The sequence below is a fragment of the Anguilla rostrata genome, chromosome 5 (genome assembly GCF_018555375.3).
Source record: "Anguilla rostrata isolate EN2019 chromosome 5, ASM1855537v3, whole genome shotgun sequence".
In the NCBI taxonomy this organism is placed as follows: Eukaryota; Metazoa; Chordata; class Actinopteri; order Anguilliformes; family Anguillidae; genus Anguilla; species Anguilla rostrata.
This window is the reverse complement of record NC_057937.1, coordinates 50,077,393-50,098,164: the sequence shown is the minus strand read 5'-3', so window position 1 is coordinate 50,098,164 and position 20,772 is coordinate 50,077,393. Positions and strand designations below refer to the sequence as shown.

Genomic DNA, 20,772 nt, shown 5'->3' with positions numbered 1-20,772 from the left:
AAAGTGATGCATAAAATTGGGATTGTTGGTCCCGTTTGTACAAACACTGGCCCAGACCTTGAAATCTGTCTAATGGTTGTGGGATGCAAGGAACATGGATGCAGGTTTTTAAATGTAAAGATGTGAGGCCACTGCTCTGTCCGTAGTCAATAAATGTCATCCACATACACAAAAGGGCAAACATACTGAAATGTTTAATATAATTACACATCTCTTCACTGTAAAATAAAAAATAGTTCTGAGAGACTCTCAAGAGATTACGCTTGAGGGACATTTCGTCTGGAACCTTCTGTCGGTTAAGTGTGAATTGTATTATTCCTGGTCTGACCACAACTGGACGTCAAGATGACAAGGCTGTGAAAACCTCACGAATTCAGAAGCCTACAAGGACGCATTTTGTGTGCCTCATTGTGCATTATGTTGCTGCGGCTTTCCGGTCTGTCTACCGTCAATGCTGATGTCTAATTTATGCCATTACGCAATAGCCTACTGGAATAAAAACCTATATTTAAAAGTCCATATACATAACGCACTGCGCCAGAGTGCGCAATAAAGTTACATGAATTTTATCGGTTGATAAGAACTTAATCTGACCTCGTCTTTCTCATGACTAGCTGGCAAACTTCTAAACGCTGCGTGCCAAGACTTCACTGCTAACGTTCTTTTTGCGCTTTTCCCCCCAACGTCAATGTACGGCTAATTGCTATGCTGTTACCCATTGTGTATAGGGAATTAAGCCCGCTTGAGAAACACGGTGTCATTGCAGGATTGGAATTTAAACTTGTACTCCAGCAGTGTTCATTCTTGCTATGTATACGTTTCCTACGCATTGCTAGCAGTTAAAGTTAAATATGCAATCTCCAATGAAAGTAGTTCACCGTCCAAAATGCGACATTTCCTACAGCAGCGACACTTCTGCTTTTCACTGCATTGCCCATACAGCATCGCTCAATCAGGTAACCCCTCTCAAAATGGCCGCTTGACACTTTCCCGGAAATTCAAACGTTTCGTTAGTGCGTTTTGAGTACATCACATGGGTTTCGGGAGTTAACTACATGTTAATACCTAGCGACGCTTAGCGCTGCTAAAAGGACCCTCGAAATTAACACGCATAGTGAATATATAATATTCAAAAACTGAGAATTCGACATGTTTCGCCACTTTCCAAACACTTATGCAAGTCCTAGACCAGAATGGCGTCTGGACCTTGCCCCTCAATCTGTGTGAACAAACCTTCAACGCTGGTAGTTCGTGCTCGAAGAGTGATCGAAAATACATTAAACCAATTCGTAAAGTCGTAAACTCGTCATCTGAACGTTTTAGCCAATCGGTGTCTAATGCTGGCTGTGTTCAGCCCACGTCGAGACGGATTTTCTTCCCATACATGTTCCAGGGCTCTACCAGCATTGGACGTTTCCTGCCCTGATGCATGGTGGTCGGACGGAGGAATTGTTGGAAAATTTCAGAGGTTAGTATATAAATGTGTTTTTACCCAGTGTGCCTTATTTCAAACAGCCATCTCCAGTGGGGAAAGGCATACATGGAGTCTGGGTTGGCACACTAACGGGAAAATACGCAATAAAACACAAATCGGAGAAGACCGAAACTCGGAAATGTTTTATTATTAATTAATGGATTCCGCGTTCTTTACGATGCTATGTCGTGCACTGTTTCTGCTTCTATTAAATTGGAATTTTTAGCTGAGTACGTTAGCTACCCAGACTGAAATAACGTTAATACAACTAGACTAGTGTGCATATTAGCCCATTTCCCTCTTGGACACATTATGATATAGTTAACAGCTTAAACCATATGAACTCAACAATTTGGACAAGGGTAGTTAACTAGCTACGTTATACAAATGCAAACTTGAAAGCTAAGTTGGTTAGCTAGCTAACTGTAGCTATAATAACTTTGTTGTAACATCAACATCGTTGGCCGTGGCGTTGTAATCAAGCATAATTTGTTTTCTTATAGTAATCTATTGGGTAGATTAACGTTTATTGGACTTTCAATGGGGTTAGCTAGCTAACGTTGGTCTAACGACATTCAGTTTTCTCAGTGGCGGTTCTACAAAACGCTATATCAGTTCGCTGGTTGGACAGCCGTGCAAGCGCCTAGTTCCCGCTATACGCACCCTGCTTACATTGAGAAGACCATATTCATAATGCACCTGAGCAAAATATTATTTATTTATCATTATAATTTCTCTCTTCTGAAAGGTCTTCATTATAAGCACACATGATTACTAAAGACTTAGCCTGTAACGACGTAATACTGACGTTTTACCCTAGTTGGCTGGCTAAATGTAACGTAAGTCAAGATCAAGCAAGTGAACTGGTTTGGTGACTTCACATAATAATTAGAAAATAATAAGATGTCTTGAGAATTAATGGGCTGAGGCACAAGTAATTAATTTTCGATATGTGTAATTTTACATATGACTTGGCACTATGAAATTAAAGTCTCTAAAACATTATAACATGTCCTGTAATGCTTTCTCCAAGTGGTTAAGACATGTAATGTTCCCGTTTGATCAACGTGGCAATTTGGCAGACAATTGATTCCTTCTGTTCAAAGCTTGCAAAGTACGCCTAATGCTGCATTGTGCATTGAACTGTCACATGAAAACAAACCCTTCCCATATGGAAATTGGTATGTGCCATCAATGCTGCCAAAATTAAGTTTGAAAAGTGTTTATTATCATTATTTTATTTTTTCCCAAATAAACCAGCCTTATATTGCTTCATGTTGCATACCCACCCCTGGCCCAAATAAACTGCCTGTGCCACTTAAGATGTTATCCTCCACGTTGCAAAATGTTCATATGTGTGCATGTCACTTCAAGATAGGAAATCAAGATTCCTTAGTCAATTTGCTGCAGTATTCTAGTTAGGAAGGTGTGATTTGAAAGGCAACACTGACCCTCTGTTGTACTTTAAAAGAAATAAAAAACCCTTCAGGTAACCCTTTTATTTCAGTCAGTTGTGAGGAAAGGTCACTTTTTCAGCACGCATTGCTGTTTACTGTTGAAACATAACAAACAGCGAATCTTGTTCTGACCTCTTGCAGTGACCTGAGCACAGGGTGTTTGTGTGTTGGGCGATCATGCTGCTAGCTCAGATTAACCACGACGCGCAGGGAATGGCAGAATTCCAGGATGCAGGCGGGGACGCCCAGCACGTCACGCTCTGTCTGGCTGAAGCCGTTGCCGTGGCAGGTGAGGTCATGGAGGGGTCGCCTCCAGGAGTGACCCATTAATGTTCAGCCATGCTAAGGATGATAATTCTGGATTTTACTTCTATGGCACCTTTTCTGTATCTCAGAGAACTTTCTAGAAGAAGTAACTTGCCTAAACTTGCACCAATGTGTAGTGCTTGCATTGGTGATCTACTACAGGCATTCTGTGCCACACATTAGCAGAGGAGGCAGGGATCTGTTTCACCAGTTACACTGGACGATGTGATGTGCTGTGTCATAATTTGAGCATTGCAGTAGCTTAATGCAGTAGCTTCTTTATAGCACCATTATCAGATGATGGTGTAGTGATGTGCTCCTATCACAAGCCACATGAAAAAATATGTAAGAATCTTATCTTGCAGATGGCGATCAAATGGAGAGTATGGACACTGTAAGTCTGCAGGCTGTGACCCTTGCAGACGGCTCCACAGCATATATACAGCACAGTCCGAAAGGTAAGTTTATCCCCATCCTTCTCCAGAAATAACAGACATACTGTGACCAGTGAGAGGCTAGCTGCTCTGAATGGTCTATGAGCATTTACTCAATAATGAATTATTTTAAGCAGATTAGATATTCAAAAAATATATCATGTTTTGTTAAAAAAATGAACATTAACTGTAACTCAGGTGCAACAGTTGGAATCCTTAAATAAAAATGGCAAGATTTGATAGAAAAAGTATACCGTCATCTCCGTTCAGCTTAATGCATTGTGTTCTGGGCTGTCGGCATGTACTGTACAAGCAACCGTAAAAATATCAAATAGTCTCCGACAGGAAAGAGTACCTGAGTCACTCAATGCGGCATCTGAGGACTGCCCCTACAGCTTGTTTTCATAGTTTTAGAAAAGAAAGGCCACATTCCCCCAGTAACAATGGCTGCTGAGGCTGTTGTGTAATGCAAGATAAAAAAAAGGATTTGCCTCCCACAAATCATTTTTCAGTATATTGGATTGATGGGTACCTTAATGAACTGCCAGGGCAAGCTTTGCTTGATTGGGTGTGGTAAGGTGTACTGCAGTACTTTCAGCTGAGGTGGTGTGACATGCTCTGTGTAACATATTCCTTCCTGCAGTTTCCCTTTCAGAGGGCAGGTTAATGGATGGACAGGTTATCCAGCTCGAGGATGGATCAGCTGCCTACGTTCAACATGTCTCTATGCCAAAAGCAGGTGATTTGCAAGCTGTTACCTTTGTGTTGATGGGGCTTGTATTTCAGAAAAGTAACCCTTTGACCAATTAAGTATACGGCTAAAAGGACTGAATAGGTTTTTCAGGTTCATTGATGTGGTTGAGGGTAAGAGCTGCTTTCCCTTGCTCTCCTTCTTGGAAGTAAACTAGAACGAGGCCTCCTTCCCTGTTATTAGCAATCTGGCTTAGACTCAGAGAAGCAGAGACGGGTGAGAAGGTAGGTGGGCTCACCTTTGTTTGATGCTGTAGGAGGCGACACTCTGAGACTAGAGGATGGCCAGGCTGTGCAGCTGGAAGATGGAACAACAGCTTACATTCAGCACACGCCCAAAGGTAAATGCTTCCTACCTAGTCATACTCTCACACGTGCATACACACTTACTCTTACAGGAACATACACACATGAACGACAGTGGACACTTGTTGTTATTGTTATTATTAGTATTAGTATTATTAGTTCTATTAATTATTAGTACCTGTTATCTCCACATTTAATTTCTGAGTGTTTTGTTTATATTTTGCCAGTGTTCTCTGCCCCAGAGATATATGACCAGAGCACCCTGCAGGCGGTGCAGCTGGAGGACGGCACCACCGCCTACATCCAGCACACCGTGCAGATGCCGGAGACCAACACCATCCTGGCCATCCAGGCCGACGGCACCGTGTCTGACCTGCAGGCCAACGGTGCCATCGACCCCGAGACCATCAGCGTGCTGGAGCAGTACACTGCCAAGGTAGGGCCGTCCTCCGCCACAACCAATCAAAAATGGCACAGCTCCTTCACAGGCATGCCTTTCTGTGCAGCGTGCTGGCATTCACTGGGATTCACAGGGTTTTATCCATACAGTGCTTTTTACAGTTACAGTGTCTCAAAGACATTGTGTTGCAGAGATGAGACGGTCTACCAATACAGTTGAATAACCAGAAAGAATAACGTAGATAAATGCAAGTGTGCATCATAATCTGGGTAAAGAGCATCTGCTGTTTTGCTCTCAGTCCCAGGTCACGAACTGTAGTGTTCCTTCCCCAGGTGGAGAGTGCAGAGTGTGTCATGGGAGCAGGGCTGATTAACCGAAATGATCCTGACAGAGGTGTTCAGATGCAGGTAATTAGGCTGATGACACCCAGTGATGTCATTGTTTTTTTTTTTGTTTAGTGTGTGTGTATGTCTTGTGTTGGTGACACACCTGACTTCCTGTCCTGCCTCAGATTGTGCTGCAGGGTCAGGGAGGACGCAGCCTGCTCAAGGCCCAGCAGGCGGGAGAGAAGACCTTCCGCTGCGACTACGAGGGCTGTGGCAAACTCTACACTACGGCCCACCACCTAAAGGCAAATATACACACGCGCGCGCACACATACACACTCACACACGCGCGTGCACACACACACACACACACACAGACACTCTCACGCACGGTGACACATGCACACACACACGTCTGCGCAGTCATTTTATATAGCATGGATTTTAAACGCATGTGTATTGTGTCTGTCTGTCTGAAGGTACACGAGAGATCACACACAGGAGACAGGCCGTATATGTGCGATCATCCCAGCTGTGGGAAGAAGTTTGCCACAGGTGACCAGTTTTGACACAGCCAGCCTTGCTGTTTGCACACACCTGCTGTTTTATTTACCCCATCTCTTCTGTGAAGTGTGTGTCATCCTCCCGTTTCTCAAACCTGTGCTGTTCTGCATCATTTTCTCAAGGCTACGGCTTGAAGAGCCACATTCGGACGCACACAGGAGAGAAGCCATACCGCTGTCAAGAGTTCAACTGTCATAAATCATTCAAGACATCAGGGGACCTACAGAAGCACATTCGGACACACACAGGTGCAGTAGTGTCACTCCAGTGTTCATGTAGCCTGCTTCCCCATTGTGACATCAGAGGTATTCTACATGCAAACCATATGGTCTGCTCCTGTGTTTCTATACTGTACTACTCACTTAACTATAAGACGTCCCAGTTGATAACAGGAGGTTCTGCTTCTGTCTCTTGTGTTGCTTAGTTACGCATTTCTGCCTTGAAGCACCTACACCCCTTATATGTATTTTCATTATCAACCAGCAAATTGGAACGCTTTTTTTGAGATCCAGTAATACCAAGGCTTTAAGAATACAGAGCTGATCATCTGGCTAATATGTAAATGGATATTTATTTTAAATAAATAAGTAAATATTAACATTTTAAAAAGAGTAATAATGTGATGAAATGTGCTCCACCTGGGATCCACAGGGGAGCGGCCATTCAAGTGTCCGTTTGAGGGCTGTGGGCGGTCCTTCACCACCTCGAACATCCGCAAGGTGCACATCCGCACGCACACGGGCGAGCGGCCGTACTACTGCTCCGAGCCGGGGTGCGGAAGGGCCTTCGCCAGCGCCACCAACTACAAGAACCACATGAGGATCCACACAGGCAAGGCCACCTGCGCCTCTGTTCCGCCTGGGCGAGGGCCAGTCACACCCATCAACCATACTTACAATACTTACAATTTAATTCTCACTACATCATTGAACAGACAGGCACTGGCTTTTTGGGCAAGGTTAATTAAGTTATGAGAAAGATATTCATGGTGGAATGTGATAGAAGCTGATTTTCTGTGCATGGAATTTCTGTTCTTGTAGTATCTAGTATCTTTTTTGTTGTGAGTTTATTTGCTTTTTTCATTCTGTGGAGAACTGTCAGTTGAACTGGCCATTAAATTCACATTCTGAAGAGGTTAACAATTGAGATGATCCATCATTCCTGTGTAATTACCTTCAGTACACTCTGTACATTAAGAAATCAATCAAACGCGTAGCCTGCAGAATATTTATCTGCATGGTATTGCGGAATAGGAATGCTGATTCTTAATCCGTAGTTCAGAGACAGTGGGTTTCGTTGTTGGCGGTGGAGTGTTAATGCGAGCTTTGTGCCTGCAGGGGAGAAGCCGTACATGTGCATGGTGCCAGGCTGCGACAAGCGCTTCACAGAGTACTCCAGCCTGTACAAGCACCATGTGGTCCACACCCCCTGCAAGCCCTACAACTGCAACCACTGTGGCAAGACCTACAAGCAGATCTCCACACTGGCCATGCACAAGCGCACGGCACACAACGACACAGAGCCCATCGAGGAGGAGCAGGAGGCCTACTTTGAGCCTCCCACAGGTCAGACACAACAGTCCCAAACTCGGTTTCACAGATTCAGTCTGGAGGACTGGAAATGAGGCTATAACCAGATTTCCCCAAACCGATGATCTATGAATGTTCAAATGGGCAATTTTAGGGTAAAGGGGCTTCACTGTTGTTACACCCCCGTAAGGTGCATGACTGAGAATTCTTCAACTGCAGAAACTATTAATGACCATAAATGTAAATGACCATGATTCACCTGCTGTTTAAATGTGTATTGTATATTTTGAGGACCACATACATTGAAGGAGTCCAATAATGAAAAACAGGAGTTCACTCACCTGTGTCCTCTTTGAGTGCATTGTTGTTTAGTGTGAGAAATTGATTCAACAATTTACAGGATCACAGCCATAGTGGCCATACTTGAGTCAAATCATGTAATGATGTGATGAGGTCATGGTTTGTGACTCGTGAGTACCTTATTTTTTCAAGTTTCTTTTCATGGACGTATTGGTGAAACTCTGACTAATAATTACACAGACACACACACACACCTATTTACACTCACACACACTCTCTCAGAGAGCATTTATGGCAATCCTGTGGTCTAATTCGCTATGACGCAGCATATTTACTCTTTGTCTAGACTTGGCTTATTGTTAAGGTGACGTAGCTGATATGTGTGAGTAATCTTTGGTTTCGCCTGACCGTGTGTCATTTGGATGGTGTGACTCAGACGCCATTGATGACCCTGGAGTTACCTATGTACCGAATGTGGAAGAGGAGGATTCTGGGTCGGAACAGGTGGCAACTGAGGTCCTAGGGCAACAGCACGTGTCCCTTATTACCCAAGATGGAACCCAGCAGGTAGACCATGCCTCTGAACGATCTCTAACTTATGAGTCTCATAGGTTCCTGTGCATTATATTTTTTACAAAATCACATCACATTCTTTGAGAAGAACATACATTAAAGCGATAGACCAACCTTTTGGGAAATTTTGCTCTTTGGCTTAACTATCTTATCCGTAGTTGGACGATAAGATCAATACCAATTTCATCCCTGTGCATCCAGTACAAAAATATTTGTAAGCTAGCCACAAAGTGAAAAGTTGCACCATGCCTTTAAGCTTCTTTCCATGTGCAATTATTACACGTTGGTTCACATTCTTGATGAGGTGCTCTATCGTGTATGCGTCTTTGTCCATGTGCCATTGACACAACCTGGTCTGTGGCACAGTATGGCCTCATTTAACCTAATGTGCAGAGGGCTTCCCTAACAAAAAGAGGGCTTCATAGACGTGCTGTAGGGCGTTGCTGATGCACATGCTGGTGTTCCCTTTGCTCAGGTCAGTATCTCCCAGGCTGACATGCAGGCCATGGGAAACACGATCACCATGGTAACGCAAGATGGCACCACCATCACTGTCCCGGCACATGAGGCGGTGCTTTCGTCGGGCGAGACGCACTCGGTCACCATGGTGACAGCAGACGGCACGGAAGGCCAGGTACGTTCCTCGGTTATCTTGTTTCCTGTCTGACAGTTTAGGCCTTGGGAACAAGATGTGTTGACTGTTCTGGAGTCAGACATAATTGCAATAAATGCTTTATTGACAAATATGGAAGCATCCATATTACTTCCTTCTAAACAGTTGGTCTCATTAATGTAATGCACAGGCATGTGTGCAATGCACTTTATGGTTTGCTGTTAATGTTATCGCTCTTGGGACTATACGTTTCTCCCTCTTGGGAATTGCTGCACTTTGATCCCTGATCGTTGCTCATATGTTTGCATTGTAAATTGCTCTGGATAAGAATGTCAGTTAAATGCCAGTAAGTAAAGTAAAGGTTTACCCAGCTGTGTTCATCTCCGCTGCCCAGTGTTCTGCTGAGTGATTTCAACTGATCTGACTGAGTGCCTGCAGGCAGAGGACAAGGATAAATAATGTCCAACATTTCTGATTTGTATATCTGCTTGTCAATTTTGCCCCCTAAACGGAACTGTCTTCAAGGAAGTACTCAACTTTTTAGTGTCTCTAAATATGTTTCCAGTTTGTGGGGTCGCTGCATAATATTTTTAAACAGCATGGTGTTTCCTCATTGAAGTACCCTGCAGAATGAAACCTTGCCGTCTCGTGGTCAGAGAAGCCCAGTGTTCTCGCCGCTAGTCCGCGCCGCCCCCGGCCGGTTTAACGTGCGCGTCATTGTGTGCTGCAGGTGGCCATCGTGACCCCTGACCTGGCCACATTCCATGCGGCGCAGGCTGAGCTGGTGCAGGAGCACCAGCGGCACCTGGTGACCGGCAGCCCTCAGCCCGTCACCCTGCTGGCCACCTCCAACGGCACCCAGATCGCCGTCCAGGTGGGTCGCCCGCAGCGCGCAGTTCAGAAGCCAGCAACCCACAGCTGACCATAAAGCAGACAAAAAAATAAGGGTTCTTTTCTGTATTGTTCATGTTGCGCAAAACCTTGTATTTCCAAAAAATGTAACTCCCAGGAACAGCTAAAAAAGTATATTTTTCCTCATTTCCAAGTAAAATTTTTTCACAACGTGATTTTGAAATGTCTTTATTAGTTGTTGAGCAATAATAAATGGTTTCCAGTGTATAGAGCTGAATTAGAACATGTAAAAAGACAACAAATGGACCACTGATTATTCCATCTCGCACAGAGAGGGAGGGCAAGCATTTGTTTGTTTGGCTAATCCACAGCCTCAGCCAGGGATCACTGGGAACAGGGTTTGTCTGTTCTGCTGATCCACACAGAGGCAGGGAGGCCTGGGGCATGGAAGCCAGATTAGGATTCTGCCACTGTGGCCTCCGCTGCCGAAAGCAAGCCTACCGCTGCAGTTTAAGGGCGGGGCCGCGCGCTGTTAGCGCAATACTTAAGTGCCTGTTTAGCATTTGTAAGCAGGAGGTGGGTGTGGTCAACGCAAACATGAAATGAAGCAATAACCCTGTTTTCAGCTGTGGCCATGTTTGCTTACGTCAGACTGTTGTTGCTATACGTCACCTTCTCAGCCCCGTGAGCTACTGTGTGTATATCTGTTGTGCTTGGCAACAGAGGGTTTTCCTGCTTGGCAAGGATCCCTGCATGCCTGTATGATTTATAGTACATGGCATTGGCCAATGAAATGGTCTCCACGAGTCTGTGGAAAGATCTGTTTTTTAAAATGGATGTGGGACTCTATGTAGTAACATTGCTATGGTGGTGAGTGAGTTGATTCTGAATGGTTTACAAAACCCAAATGACTATTTTTAGAATCACGGTTACTGCTGTTATCGTTGCTGTCGCTTTTTTATATATCACTTCACACCAGACTATGAAAATATTTTACAAATAAAATAAAATTTTATTTAAAAAATGAAAATAATTGCATGATTTTCTAAAAATGCACTGGAAAATGATTTTGGGGAAAATCTACTTTTAATGATGTAGTATCATTGTATTGTTGAATACTAGTCACTGTGTTTGATACTAAACAAATTAGTGGTGTTTGTCCTGGGGATTTGGCAACAAATTAGTGTGTACTGAAGATGCTTATCTCATCTTGTTAAACCGCATGTCACTGAATACTGACCTTTGTGATGATAATGGTAAGTGGAGGGGAAAACTCAGACTTAACTTCTAATCAACCTGCATGACTCCGCATAATCAACACACGATGTTACTTGAATACCTGTTAATCAATAGAAGGATGACTTCACAAGCTGTTAATGGGAGTCTCCATGTCTTTGATTTAGTGAAACTCAACAAAAATAACAATGTTTGCAATACTTGAATTATTCAATTGAACTGCAGAAATGGTTGGGGGTAAAAGCACTTATTTTTATGAACTCTTGAAATTCAGGTCTTAAGAACTAGTTTTTTCTGGTTTTTCTGTGTGTGTTTATTAAACTTGTATTTGGTTATCTTACAGCTCAGCGAACAGCCATCTTTGGAAGAAGCCATTAGAATAGCCTCAAGGATACAACAAGGGGATACTCCCGGACTCGATGATTAACGATTACTTACCAGCACAGACTCTTCAGGGCTAAATAACTTAGAAATTAAATCCAAATCAAACAGGGTTCCTGTAGTTTAAATGTGGATGTTGTTGGACTGAGTGCTGAAATTAAATGAAAGGACTTTGTTCTTGTGTAATTTATGTACATATGTTTTAAACACGCGCTTAGGGGATCTTGTCACACAGATTTAGTCCTTCCTTGTTAAAATGTATTATTGAAATTTGGGGGGCTGATAAAGGGCTGGGTTTGAGTGCAGTTGAAGCACTGACCTGTCACACGACTGGATAAACCACATTTCAACTCTCCTGGGCAGATCTGCCAACAGTCACCTTTAACAGTGGGTGTTCTTTCTTGACAAATCGTTTTTTTTTTTGGTCTGTGGGAAAGTTAATTATTTTGAAGCTAACAAGTATCTCTCCAGGGTAGCATCGTTTAAGTTAAATACAAATACACATTCTAATAATAAATTTGAGGGAAATTAAGAACTATCAAACTACTTTTGAGAGCTGTTTTTCCCTTCAAGATGCATTTCGTTCAGATACCAAAACTGGCAGGTTTGCATATTAAAACCGTACATTTCAACTGAGTGCTAGAGCAGTGTACCTAAAGGAGAAAAACAGAATCAGAATGTCATATTTATATGCAAGTTATTGTATGACGAACAATTTAAAATAAGATATTTTTATCTTGAAAACTATCAACTGCATTTCTGACTAGAAACAGTTGCTCCAACTCCTGCTTACACTTCACTGACATTGTTTAAATTGCCATTAGAAATTGTGTTTTTTTTTTGGTACTTAAAATCATTCTACTGAGGGACACTCCACCCTCACACAACACTTGCCCTCTGAGAGTAGACCTGTATATTTCCATTTTTTTCTCCTTACAGTTATTTTAGCTGATGCTACTGTATGATGAAAAGGGCCACTGTGAAGCTGTTTTTTTCTTCTCCTGGGAAGTAAGGAACCTGACCAAAACTTTGGAGTATCAAGTGGGTTGCTGATCCCCTTTAACATGTCCATCCTTGAAAAGGGCTTGATGCAGTTTACAGATCAGTGGTTTGACCCCCACAGATTACCATGCTATCAAATTTTGATACATTTTTTTTTTCTTCTTGGTTGATGTCTTTACTCTGTATATATGCATTCAGTGCTTTAAATCCTCCATATATTTTAAAGTTTGATTATGCACAAGTGATGGATAAGCATTGGTTATGCAATATTAAAACAGTAAAATCTATTTTGTGCTTTCCACTGTTCTGTTCCTCGTGAAGTTGTTTTTCCTGAAATATTTTGGACTACCAGTGAAAATGAACCGCGTATATTGTAATAATCTTGTAATATACTAGATTTGACAATTAATATAAATGTTTCAATACTAAACATTGCTCTTGTAAAATATTTTATATGGTATTTGCCTATATGTTAGCAAGCTACACTACACTGAAAACTATAAGCCTCCACAAATCCATTTTCTACTTGAAACTCTACATTCTCAGTCTTTCTCTTGGTATAGTTTATTTTGTGGGTTTATGTATGTAGGCCTACCACTTCCAAGTTATATAAAGAGGTTGTAATCCAAAGTGGCACCAGTTCATTTTTTTCTAAACATTTTCTGTGCACTTAAGTCTCTGCAGATATGAGGATCTCCTAAATGTAAATATAGCCTAATAAACCTCAATATACAAAGCTTTACAGATGTATCATACATGCTCTATAGGTTAGTTAATTTATGTCATACTACTTACTATTGACACAAATCCTAATTTTGATAGTTAATGTACAAACATTAGCGGGAGTGCTATTTTTAACCAAAAACATGTAGGCCTAACCTAAATATGGAATGTCAGGAATTGAAATTGAAACTGATTGAAGCATGACTTGAATACAAACGTGAGTGTGTTTTTTATTTTATTTTTATATTAGGGTTACACTAGACCATTTCTTTAGAATATTGTAATTATTTTAAGAATATTGTAATTGTCATTAACGCCGGAATTCAAAGTCGCTCAGATAAACTGCCTGCATGTCCCTAAATGGTATGTCAACATACAATTAGACCAGCTTGTCTTTGCTATAATGACTCAATTAATCACGACACAATAGAAGAACAAGTATTACATATTAAACGGCCGGAGCCTTGATTGATCTGTGCAACTAATCTTGTCCTTATTTTGGAGGCGAGAATACAATAGATTAAAGATGAGCGTTCGCGCCAAAATTACGCATGGCTTTTGATAGAACCCTGCTGCTAGACGTCTGGCCCGCCCATGTTTCAAACCCGCAGACTCGCTTCTCGTTGGCTGAGAGCTGGAGTCATTTGACCAACGGTCGCGGGAAGCACCGAAGTGGGCAGATCAGAAGTTTGGAATTGCTGAAATTTGCTAATTTAGTAAACAAACACACAGATTCATAGTTAAAAGTGTTGTTTTGTGATGAGTAGTTTTACTTTTTTAGTCTTGATCATCGTTCATCATATGCGGTCTGACTAAGCGATTTTGTGAACGTAAAAAGTGAGCGCTAGTAATCGGAGGGTCACGCTGTAGCCATTTTCGCTGTGCGGGGGGTAAGTTTGCGCTGCTTTGGTTAACTGTAGCTAGCAAGTTAGCTAGCAAGCTAACCGTCTCACTTGTCACTTTTACATCTAGTTGTTCAAGTAAGATGTTTTTTAAATACAGTAGATAAGAACACGTGGGCTAGACGGTGCGATACACTTTGACTGATAGCTATTTTTTTCTGAACAGGTTTTAGGGAACGCGAGTACGTTAGCTAGCGAGTGCTAGCTAGTGATCTTGTGAACGTGGAGAAATGAGTTTCAGCTGCCGAAGACAACACGGGAGCAATTCTCCAAAGATGGGACCTATTCGGCAAAAATTACAGTTTACTCCAAGTGACGGAGAAGAGGAGGACTGCAACAACAGCACAGGAGCAGAGTCGGGCTTCACTGAGATCGACTCCCCGCTACCGCTGCGGCGACAGAATTCAGCGGAGAGCCAGCGCGAAGATGGCGATGTGGAGCTCTGGGACGAGGAAGGGTTTGGATCGCCGTCCCCCGTGAAACAGCGTAGAGTCCTCGTCAAGGGGTCGCCATCTCCAAGGAAGAGCCCCCGGTCTTACGACAGTTCTTCCCCGGATATGTACCGCCGGGAAGATAGGGAAGGGTCAAGTTCTCCTATTCCCGATTGCCCAGATACACCTCCCCATAAAACCTTCAGAAAGCTCCGTCTGTTTGACACGCCGCACACCCCAAAGGTAGCTATGTTTTGCCGTTCTTTTGAGTTGCTATTTTACTTTAATGTTGGCCTAATAAGTAATTGCGTTTGCCCTGTATCATTGTCATTGTTTACATTTAGAATTATGACACTAACTCAAAGATTTTGGGGAATTCAATGCAAGTTAGCTAGCTGACGACAGTTTGCTTGGTTTACCAGTATGACCGTAGACAGGCACCAGAAATGTTGCTTGGGAATGGAATATTGGTTTGGATTAGAAAAGTTTGCTACCTATCTCGCAACATTCAACGTTAATTACTTTTATTTCTTGCCAGGCTAGCAAGCTCCATTGGCAATTAATATAGTGGTGCCACTGAATGTCCAACATGCCCAAACGTGTATTTGTAGCCATTTTGTTTCATAGTTGAATCATTGTCAAAAACAATAAATACCTTTAGGATATACCCGTACGAAGTTTTGCATCCTTGCCTGTACTTGATGGGATTGTCATACCTGTTTGATCTTTTTTAGATTTAGTTGATCATTTTGTAATGTTAATTGTGCCAGGAAATTAGATTAGTAAGCACCTCGTTTGAGACGACTGAAATATTTGTTTGGAATGAATACAGTTCGTTGCCTCAATTTACCTCATGCAACTTGCTTATTTGAATTTTTTGCAGAGTTTGCTGTCCAAAGCCCGGGGTGCGGGTACTGTGTCCTCTAGTAGGAGAGTAGCCCTCTTCAAGAATGCAGACTCATCGGGGAAACCCACCACGGACTGCAAGTGGAACCAGACACCCCGAATTAACATAAACCCTTTCACGCCCGACTCGCTAGTCGTGCAGTCAGCTACACTCCAGAGGAATACTAGGAAGAGGTCACACTGGAATGAGTACGTTTCAAATTCAGTTTCCTATTGCAATATAAAGTTGTTTGACTACACTAGTGGATTAAAACTCGGCGAAATACGTGTTACCTGGTGAACAGTTTCATAAGTATTCTTATATCCTGTCCACCCATTCTTGCTCGTGATGTGATCTGAAGAGCTGAAATTTAAATTAATCGTTTTTTCAGTGATTTTAAAATATAGATTCTAATCTAAAATGATTCAAGTTGCCTTACATGACTCCATTGGCCTTGTAAATTTGGCTGACTACAGCATGACTAAGTAATTTTGCAGAAAGGCAAGACCACGTGGTCGCCCACTAACCATGTGCTCCCTACTTTTGCACTACTGCCCTCTAGTGTTTGATTTTCGGTCTGACATCTCATTTTTTCTCCGCAGCTCTTGTGGAGAAGATATGGAAGCCAGTGATGCTGAATTTGAAGATGAAATCATTCCTCCAAAGGTATGAGTGTGTTCATTATTTCATTACCCTATTTGTATTATGGTTGGGAATAAAGATGTTAAAATGCAATTGTTTTAAATTAGGCATTTTAAAATGCAGGTATGGTTGCTAAGTCCGGATTGTTGTAAATTTGTCTTGGGAGTAGAGAGGACACCAGTGATTCAAAGTGATAAAATAAATGCAGTGCAGCTGTCAAAATGAGTCAAAAACACGCACGCACATTGCACATGATATGATAATGTGGTTCCAGTTTATGCTCAGAGCTGATCGTACACGCATGTTTCATGAATGAGACCCATTTTTTTTGGTGGCGAACAGTTAGCACCCTTAAAGTGAAATTAAAGTGGAGTGCCGTTGTGTCTGTGCAGAGGATAACCATCATGGAAAGCAACATGACGTCCCGGTACGCCACGGAGTTCCACGAGCTGGAGAAGATCGGCTCGGGCGAGTTCGGCTCCGTGTTCAAGTGCGTGAAGAGGCTGGACGGCTGCATCTACGCCATCAAGCGCTCGAAGAAACCCCTGGCGGGCTCCATAGATGAGTGAGTCTCGTTCTCTTCACCCACCGAAGAGCCACAAACCAACATGGTGACTGCCTGACACTGACCTCCGCTTTCTCCCCTCACAGGCAGAACGCGCTCCGGGAGGTGTACGCCCACGCCGTCCTGGGACAGCACCCCCATGTGGTCAGATACTATTCTGCATGGGCAGAAGACGACCACATGCTGATACAGAACGAGTACTGCAACGGCGGGACGCTCTCCGACACAATATCGGAGAACTACAGGACCTTGCGCTTCCTGTCCGAGATGGAGCTGAAGGACCTGCTCCTTCAGGTGTCCCGCGGGCTGAAGTACATTCACTCCACGTCGCTGGTTCACATGGACATCAAGCCCAGTCAGTTGAATTTTCCCAGCTACATTTTTCCCACGCTACGTGGGTAATTTCAGCGATTGTCAGCTTTAGGGTGTCTACAAGGATTAAATCATATCCCCTCTATTCTTTCAGGCAACATCTTCATCTCTCGAAAGACCGTTTCATTTGTGGATGAAGGCGATGAAGACGATGGGCTCACAGGAAGCGTTGTGTACAAAATAGGTAAGGATTGCTGTAATCCTTTGAAAGCTAGCGTTTGGCTGGTGTAAAATGAATCCTTGTGCTGAATCTGAAAACTTGCCATCCTCTGTTTCAGGTGATCTTGGTCATGTGACCCGGGTGAGCAATCCTCAGGTTGAAGAGGGGGACAGCAGGTTCCTGGCAAATGAGGTCCTCCAAGAGGTGAGCATTTTTACATCATTTCTTACCCATTTGTTTGACTCATGGGAACATCTTAGACCTAGAATGTTGTATTCCAAGTGATATTTGCCATCATTGCATTAAGTTTGTTCAGGGTTCTTTTAGGTCCCAGGAAAGCTTGAACGAGTGAGCTTTAATGTGGAAACTTTAAAGTGAAAATTCTTGAATAGATGTCTTGTATAAAGAAAAGTGTTGTGGTTACTGTGTGATAGTGGGATGTTCTTGGGATGTTTGTTTATGTTACTTACAAGATAATTCATTCTAAAATAGGGTATTAGCAATTCTTGAAAATTGTCCATGGAAAGTTCTTAAAGTCCTTTGTGTGTACTTGTTATGCTTTTACTAGTAACTCATTCTTAATATACATGTTTTATATTCTAGGATTATAAGAACCTGACCAAAGCAGACATCTTTTCCTTGGCACTGACGGTGATCAGTGCCTCAGGGGCGGAGCCTATGCCCACCAATGGGGACAAGTGGCACGAAATCCGGCAAGGAAAACTTCCCCGGATACCACAAGTGCTCTCTCAGGAATTCTTAAATTTACTGAAGGTATGAGTGCAAGTCTTGCTCTAAATTGTTTGTGTGAAATGATCACCTTTCTCCAGTGGACTGCTGTTTACATGTAGCACAAATGTTTTGTTGTTTTATATACAGGCCATTATTGTTTGCACCCCCCCCCCCCAAATTTGGTGCTTAATAGCAGTGTTTCTTTTCTTTTTCATATTCCAATGTTTTTGATGCATTTTTATCATCATATCCAGATGTGCAGTTTACTGTACGAAAATCAAAACCTCAGGCTTAAAAACTTTTGCAATGCTAAAAGTAAGAAAAAGATTCTATGATCTCTCCTCAGACTTCATTTCATTAAAGTAAAATAACATTATCAGCCATGCCAAACTTGACAAGTCAACAGTGGACGCTCTAGAAGGTTTCATGTTCTTGGTGCTATGGAAATGGAACCATCGCACGATGAACCATGAGTTCTGTACAGAGCGGTGGACAAATGCCTCGCTCTTTAAATTTCAACGTTTCTACGTGTGGCATTTGTTCAGCGGTGGTATAAAACCGCGTGTCGGTGTAAAAGTGAAACCCGCTGTTTTTGGTAACGCCGCCTCCTGCTGCTGGTTTCAGCTGATGATCCACCCGGACCCGGAGCGCAGGCCGTCGGCCTCGGCGCTCATCAGACACCCGGTGCTGCTCACCGCCGCGCGCATGAGCGCCGACCAGCTACGCGTGGAGCTCAACGCCGAGAAGTTCAAAAACGCGCTGCTGCAGAAGTACGTGCAATCTCTGTGCAATCTCTGTGCAATCTCTGTGCTCTCTCTCTGCTCTCTCTCTGGGTCTCTCTCTGTTTTTCTCTCTTCTGCTCTCTCCTGTGCTCCAGGCAAAAGTCAAACTTTTTTTTTTGGTATGTTTTTTTCTGTTGATCCATTGTCTTTGGCAAACACGAATGTTCAATGTCTAAAGGGATGCATTTCTTTCATCTATACGTTGTCTTCAAGGCACAGTCAGTGTAGGTTTTAAATGCTGCTTATTTATCTGATAATGTGTTTCGACATACAAGTTGCATTCAGAATTTTGAGTAATGTGAAATCATATTAATGCATAAATGGATGCTGCTCTGGGCCTGCAGTCCACGTTGTGATTGAAACCTGCATTTATACTAGACTGTAACTGGAGCAGGAGTTTTAAGTTTGGTCTGGATTGTTGACGTTGAGCTTTTCTTCCTTTCTTCAGGGAGCTGAAGAAGGCGCAGATGGCCAAGGCGGCCGCGGAGGAGAAGGTTTTGGGCACAGACCGAGTACTGACGCGCTCCACCGTCCAGTCCAGCAACAGGACGTCCAGGCTCATCGGCAAGAAGATGAACCGCTCGGTCAGCTTGACGATTTACTGAAACGGACAATTTCCTCAAGCGGCTTTTTTTTGTTTTTTTTTTTGCGCTGAACCACAAACTGAGAAGCCCTCTGAAGGGCAGGCGGAGTAAACTTGTGGACAAGTTGGCACTGTCTGTGGACTTAAACTCTGCTCGGACTGCGGGGGACTTGTGAAAGAGTGGGAGGGGGTGGTTCAGTTCATTTTGTTTTGTTTTTTTTACTGAAGCGTGACCTAAAACTTTCCAATCTTAATCAAAGTCCTTCAGAGTGAAGGGATGTTGTTCAGCCCGAGCACTTGAGGGTTTTCCTGCGAAACAGTTTTGCTTCTTAAACTAGAGGGGAATAATGTTCCAGAGCATTCTGTTCAGTGCGAGGGTCTAAGACAGTTAATATTGCACCTTACAGCCTGTGAAGTACCTAAATTCAGGTAAAGCTGGATCACCAGATAAGATTGTTTAAGAAAATGAGCACTTTGAGGGCAATGAATAAATTTGCCAGATACAGCCTGCTGCTATAAATGTTGTCTTTCCGTAACTAGGGTTGGAGAGATCCACATCTCAAATCTTGTACATTTAACAAAATACTGATTTATATGAACTGCTGTCAGACACAGAAAGCAATAACAACATGGTTGATGAGAACAGGCCTTTATGCCTAGTAATTTTGTCCATTGGGTAGAGTGTAATCCAGCACTGAACACCCTTAGGGTGAGATGCAAGTTGTCAATTTGTGTTTTTGTTTTTTTTGTTTTTTTTAAATTCTTTTTTATTTTGTATTTGGTGACTTACAAAACTGTAATTTTATAACCCAGTTTTTACTTAACCGATTGAATGTACCCTTTTCTCAATTCATAAATGCACGTAGGCCCAGAAAAAATGCAGTTTAGGTGAATTAATACAGGATGTGTTTTAAAAGCTCTTATTTGCCTTAATGTTCAGTTTTGCTTTTAACTTAACGCTCCTCGCAGTCCACAGAAGGTTACAGTATTTGGTGCTAGAAAAATGTTTTCTTTTTTTTCTCCCTCAGCCTATCTCTCCAGCCCTGACAGTAGCATTAAAACAGTCGTTAATATGTTTAGTTTACCGTACGTGAATAATGCATTTCTTTGTTATAATGCACAATCAGCGCAAGGATTTGTGCATTTGTTTATTACATTTTGTAGTTTAATTTTCACCATGAGTCTGTCACATTCTCAGCTTTAGAAATTCCTCATTTTGTTACAGATTGTACAACTGTTCTCAATAAATTCAAATTTTCTGGATCAGTTTCCTCTATGTGTTGCCAAGAAACTGGGGTGACCATAAATGCACATTTTTCTCAATTCAATTTTTTAGAAAAAAAATGTAAGACTGCTGCAAGATGTAAAACTAAACGAAAGCTAAAAAGGCTCCTGTTTCTAAAAGTGAAAATTGAAATATTCCATTGATACATCACAAGTTTTAGTTTTGTCAAGGATTCTTTTCAATTGGTTCTGGTAATTTGTAATGAG

At 42.4% G+C, this 20,772-nt stretch overlaps 2 protein-coding genes across 4 annotated transcripts; both read left to right on the top strand.

Annotated features, from left to right (window-relative positions):
- The first annotated feature begins 987 nt into the window (after positions 1-987).
- LOC135255564 (zinc finger protein 143-like) lies at positions 988-12,790 on the top strand. 3 transcript variants are annotated; one of them, XM_064336909.1, is made up of 16 exons: positions 991-1,468; positions 3,073-3,220; positions 3,603-3,695; positions 4,315-4,410; positions 4,679-4,762; positions 4,955-5,163; positions 5,460-5,534; positions 5,639-5,758; positions 5,933-6,008; positions 6,140-6,270; positions 6,674-6,848; positions 7,355-7,582; positions 8,283-8,413; positions 8,895-9,053; positions 9,763-9,906; positions 11,464-12,790. In XM_064336909.1, the coding sequence occupies exons 2-16, from the start codon at positions 3,109-3,111 to the stop codon at positions 11,545-11,547; spliced, it is 1,917 nt and encodes a 638-aa protein (XP_064192979.1). In that variant the 5' UTR covers positions 991-1,468; positions 3,073-3,108; the 3' UTR covers positions 11,548-12,790. The 3 variants fall into 3 exon arrangements, with proteins under 3 accessions (XP_064192980.1, XP_064192979.1, XP_064192978.1); XM_064336908.1 differs by having other exon boundaries at positions 992-1,468; positions 6,140-6,265; positions 6,669-6,848; XM_064336910.1 differs by lacking the exons at positions 9,763-9,906; positions 11,464-12,790 and adding an exon at positions 9,427-9,687 and having other exon boundaries at positions 988-1,468; positions 6,140-6,265; positions 6,669-6,848.
- A 1,031-nt stretch (positions 12,791-13,821) lies between these two features.
- On the top strand, positions 13,822-20,544 carry LOC135255561 (wee1-like protein kinase 1-A). Its single transcript, XM_064336904.1, has 11 exons — positions 13,822-14,116; positions 14,295-14,802; positions 15,443-15,654; positions 16,048-16,111; positions 16,480-16,652; positions 16,739-17,007; positions 17,119-17,208; positions 17,303-17,388; positions 17,788-17,958; positions 18,541-18,686; positions 19,147-20,544. Exons 2-11 carry the CDS (start codon positions 14,359-14,361, stop codon positions 19,301-19,303), a joined length of 1,812 nt encoding a protein of 603 aa, XP_064192974.1. The 5' UTR covers positions 13,822-14,116; positions 14,295-14,358; the 3' UTR covers positions 19,304-20,544.
- The last annotated feature ends 228 nt before the right edge of the window (positions 20,545-20,772 follow it).

Coding starts and splice junctions, on each gene's coding strand:
- LOC135255564 (XM_064336909.1), top strand. CDS start 3,109: ATGCTGCTAGCTCAGATTAACCACGACGCGCAGGGAATGGCAGAATTC. Junction 4,411..4,678: donor TGTCTCTATGCCAAAAGCAG/GTGATTTGCAAG, acceptor TTGATGCTGTAG/GAGGCGACACTCTGAGACTA. Junction 9,907..11,463: donor GCACCCAGATCGCCGTCCAG/GTGGGTCGCCCG, acceptor GTTATCTTACAG/CTCAGCGAACAGCCATCTTT.
- LOC135255561 (XM_064336904.1), top strand. CDS start 14,359: ATGAGTTTCAGCTGCCGAAGACAACACGGGAGCAATTCTCCAAAGATG. Junction 17,209..17,302: donor AAGCGTTGTGTACAAAATAG/GTAAGGATTGCT, acceptor CCTCTGTTTCAG/GTGATCTTGGTCATGTGACC. Junction 17,389..17,787: donor CAAATGAGGTCCTCCAAGAG/GTGAGCATTTTT, acceptor TTTATATTCTAG/GATTATAAGAACCTGACCAA.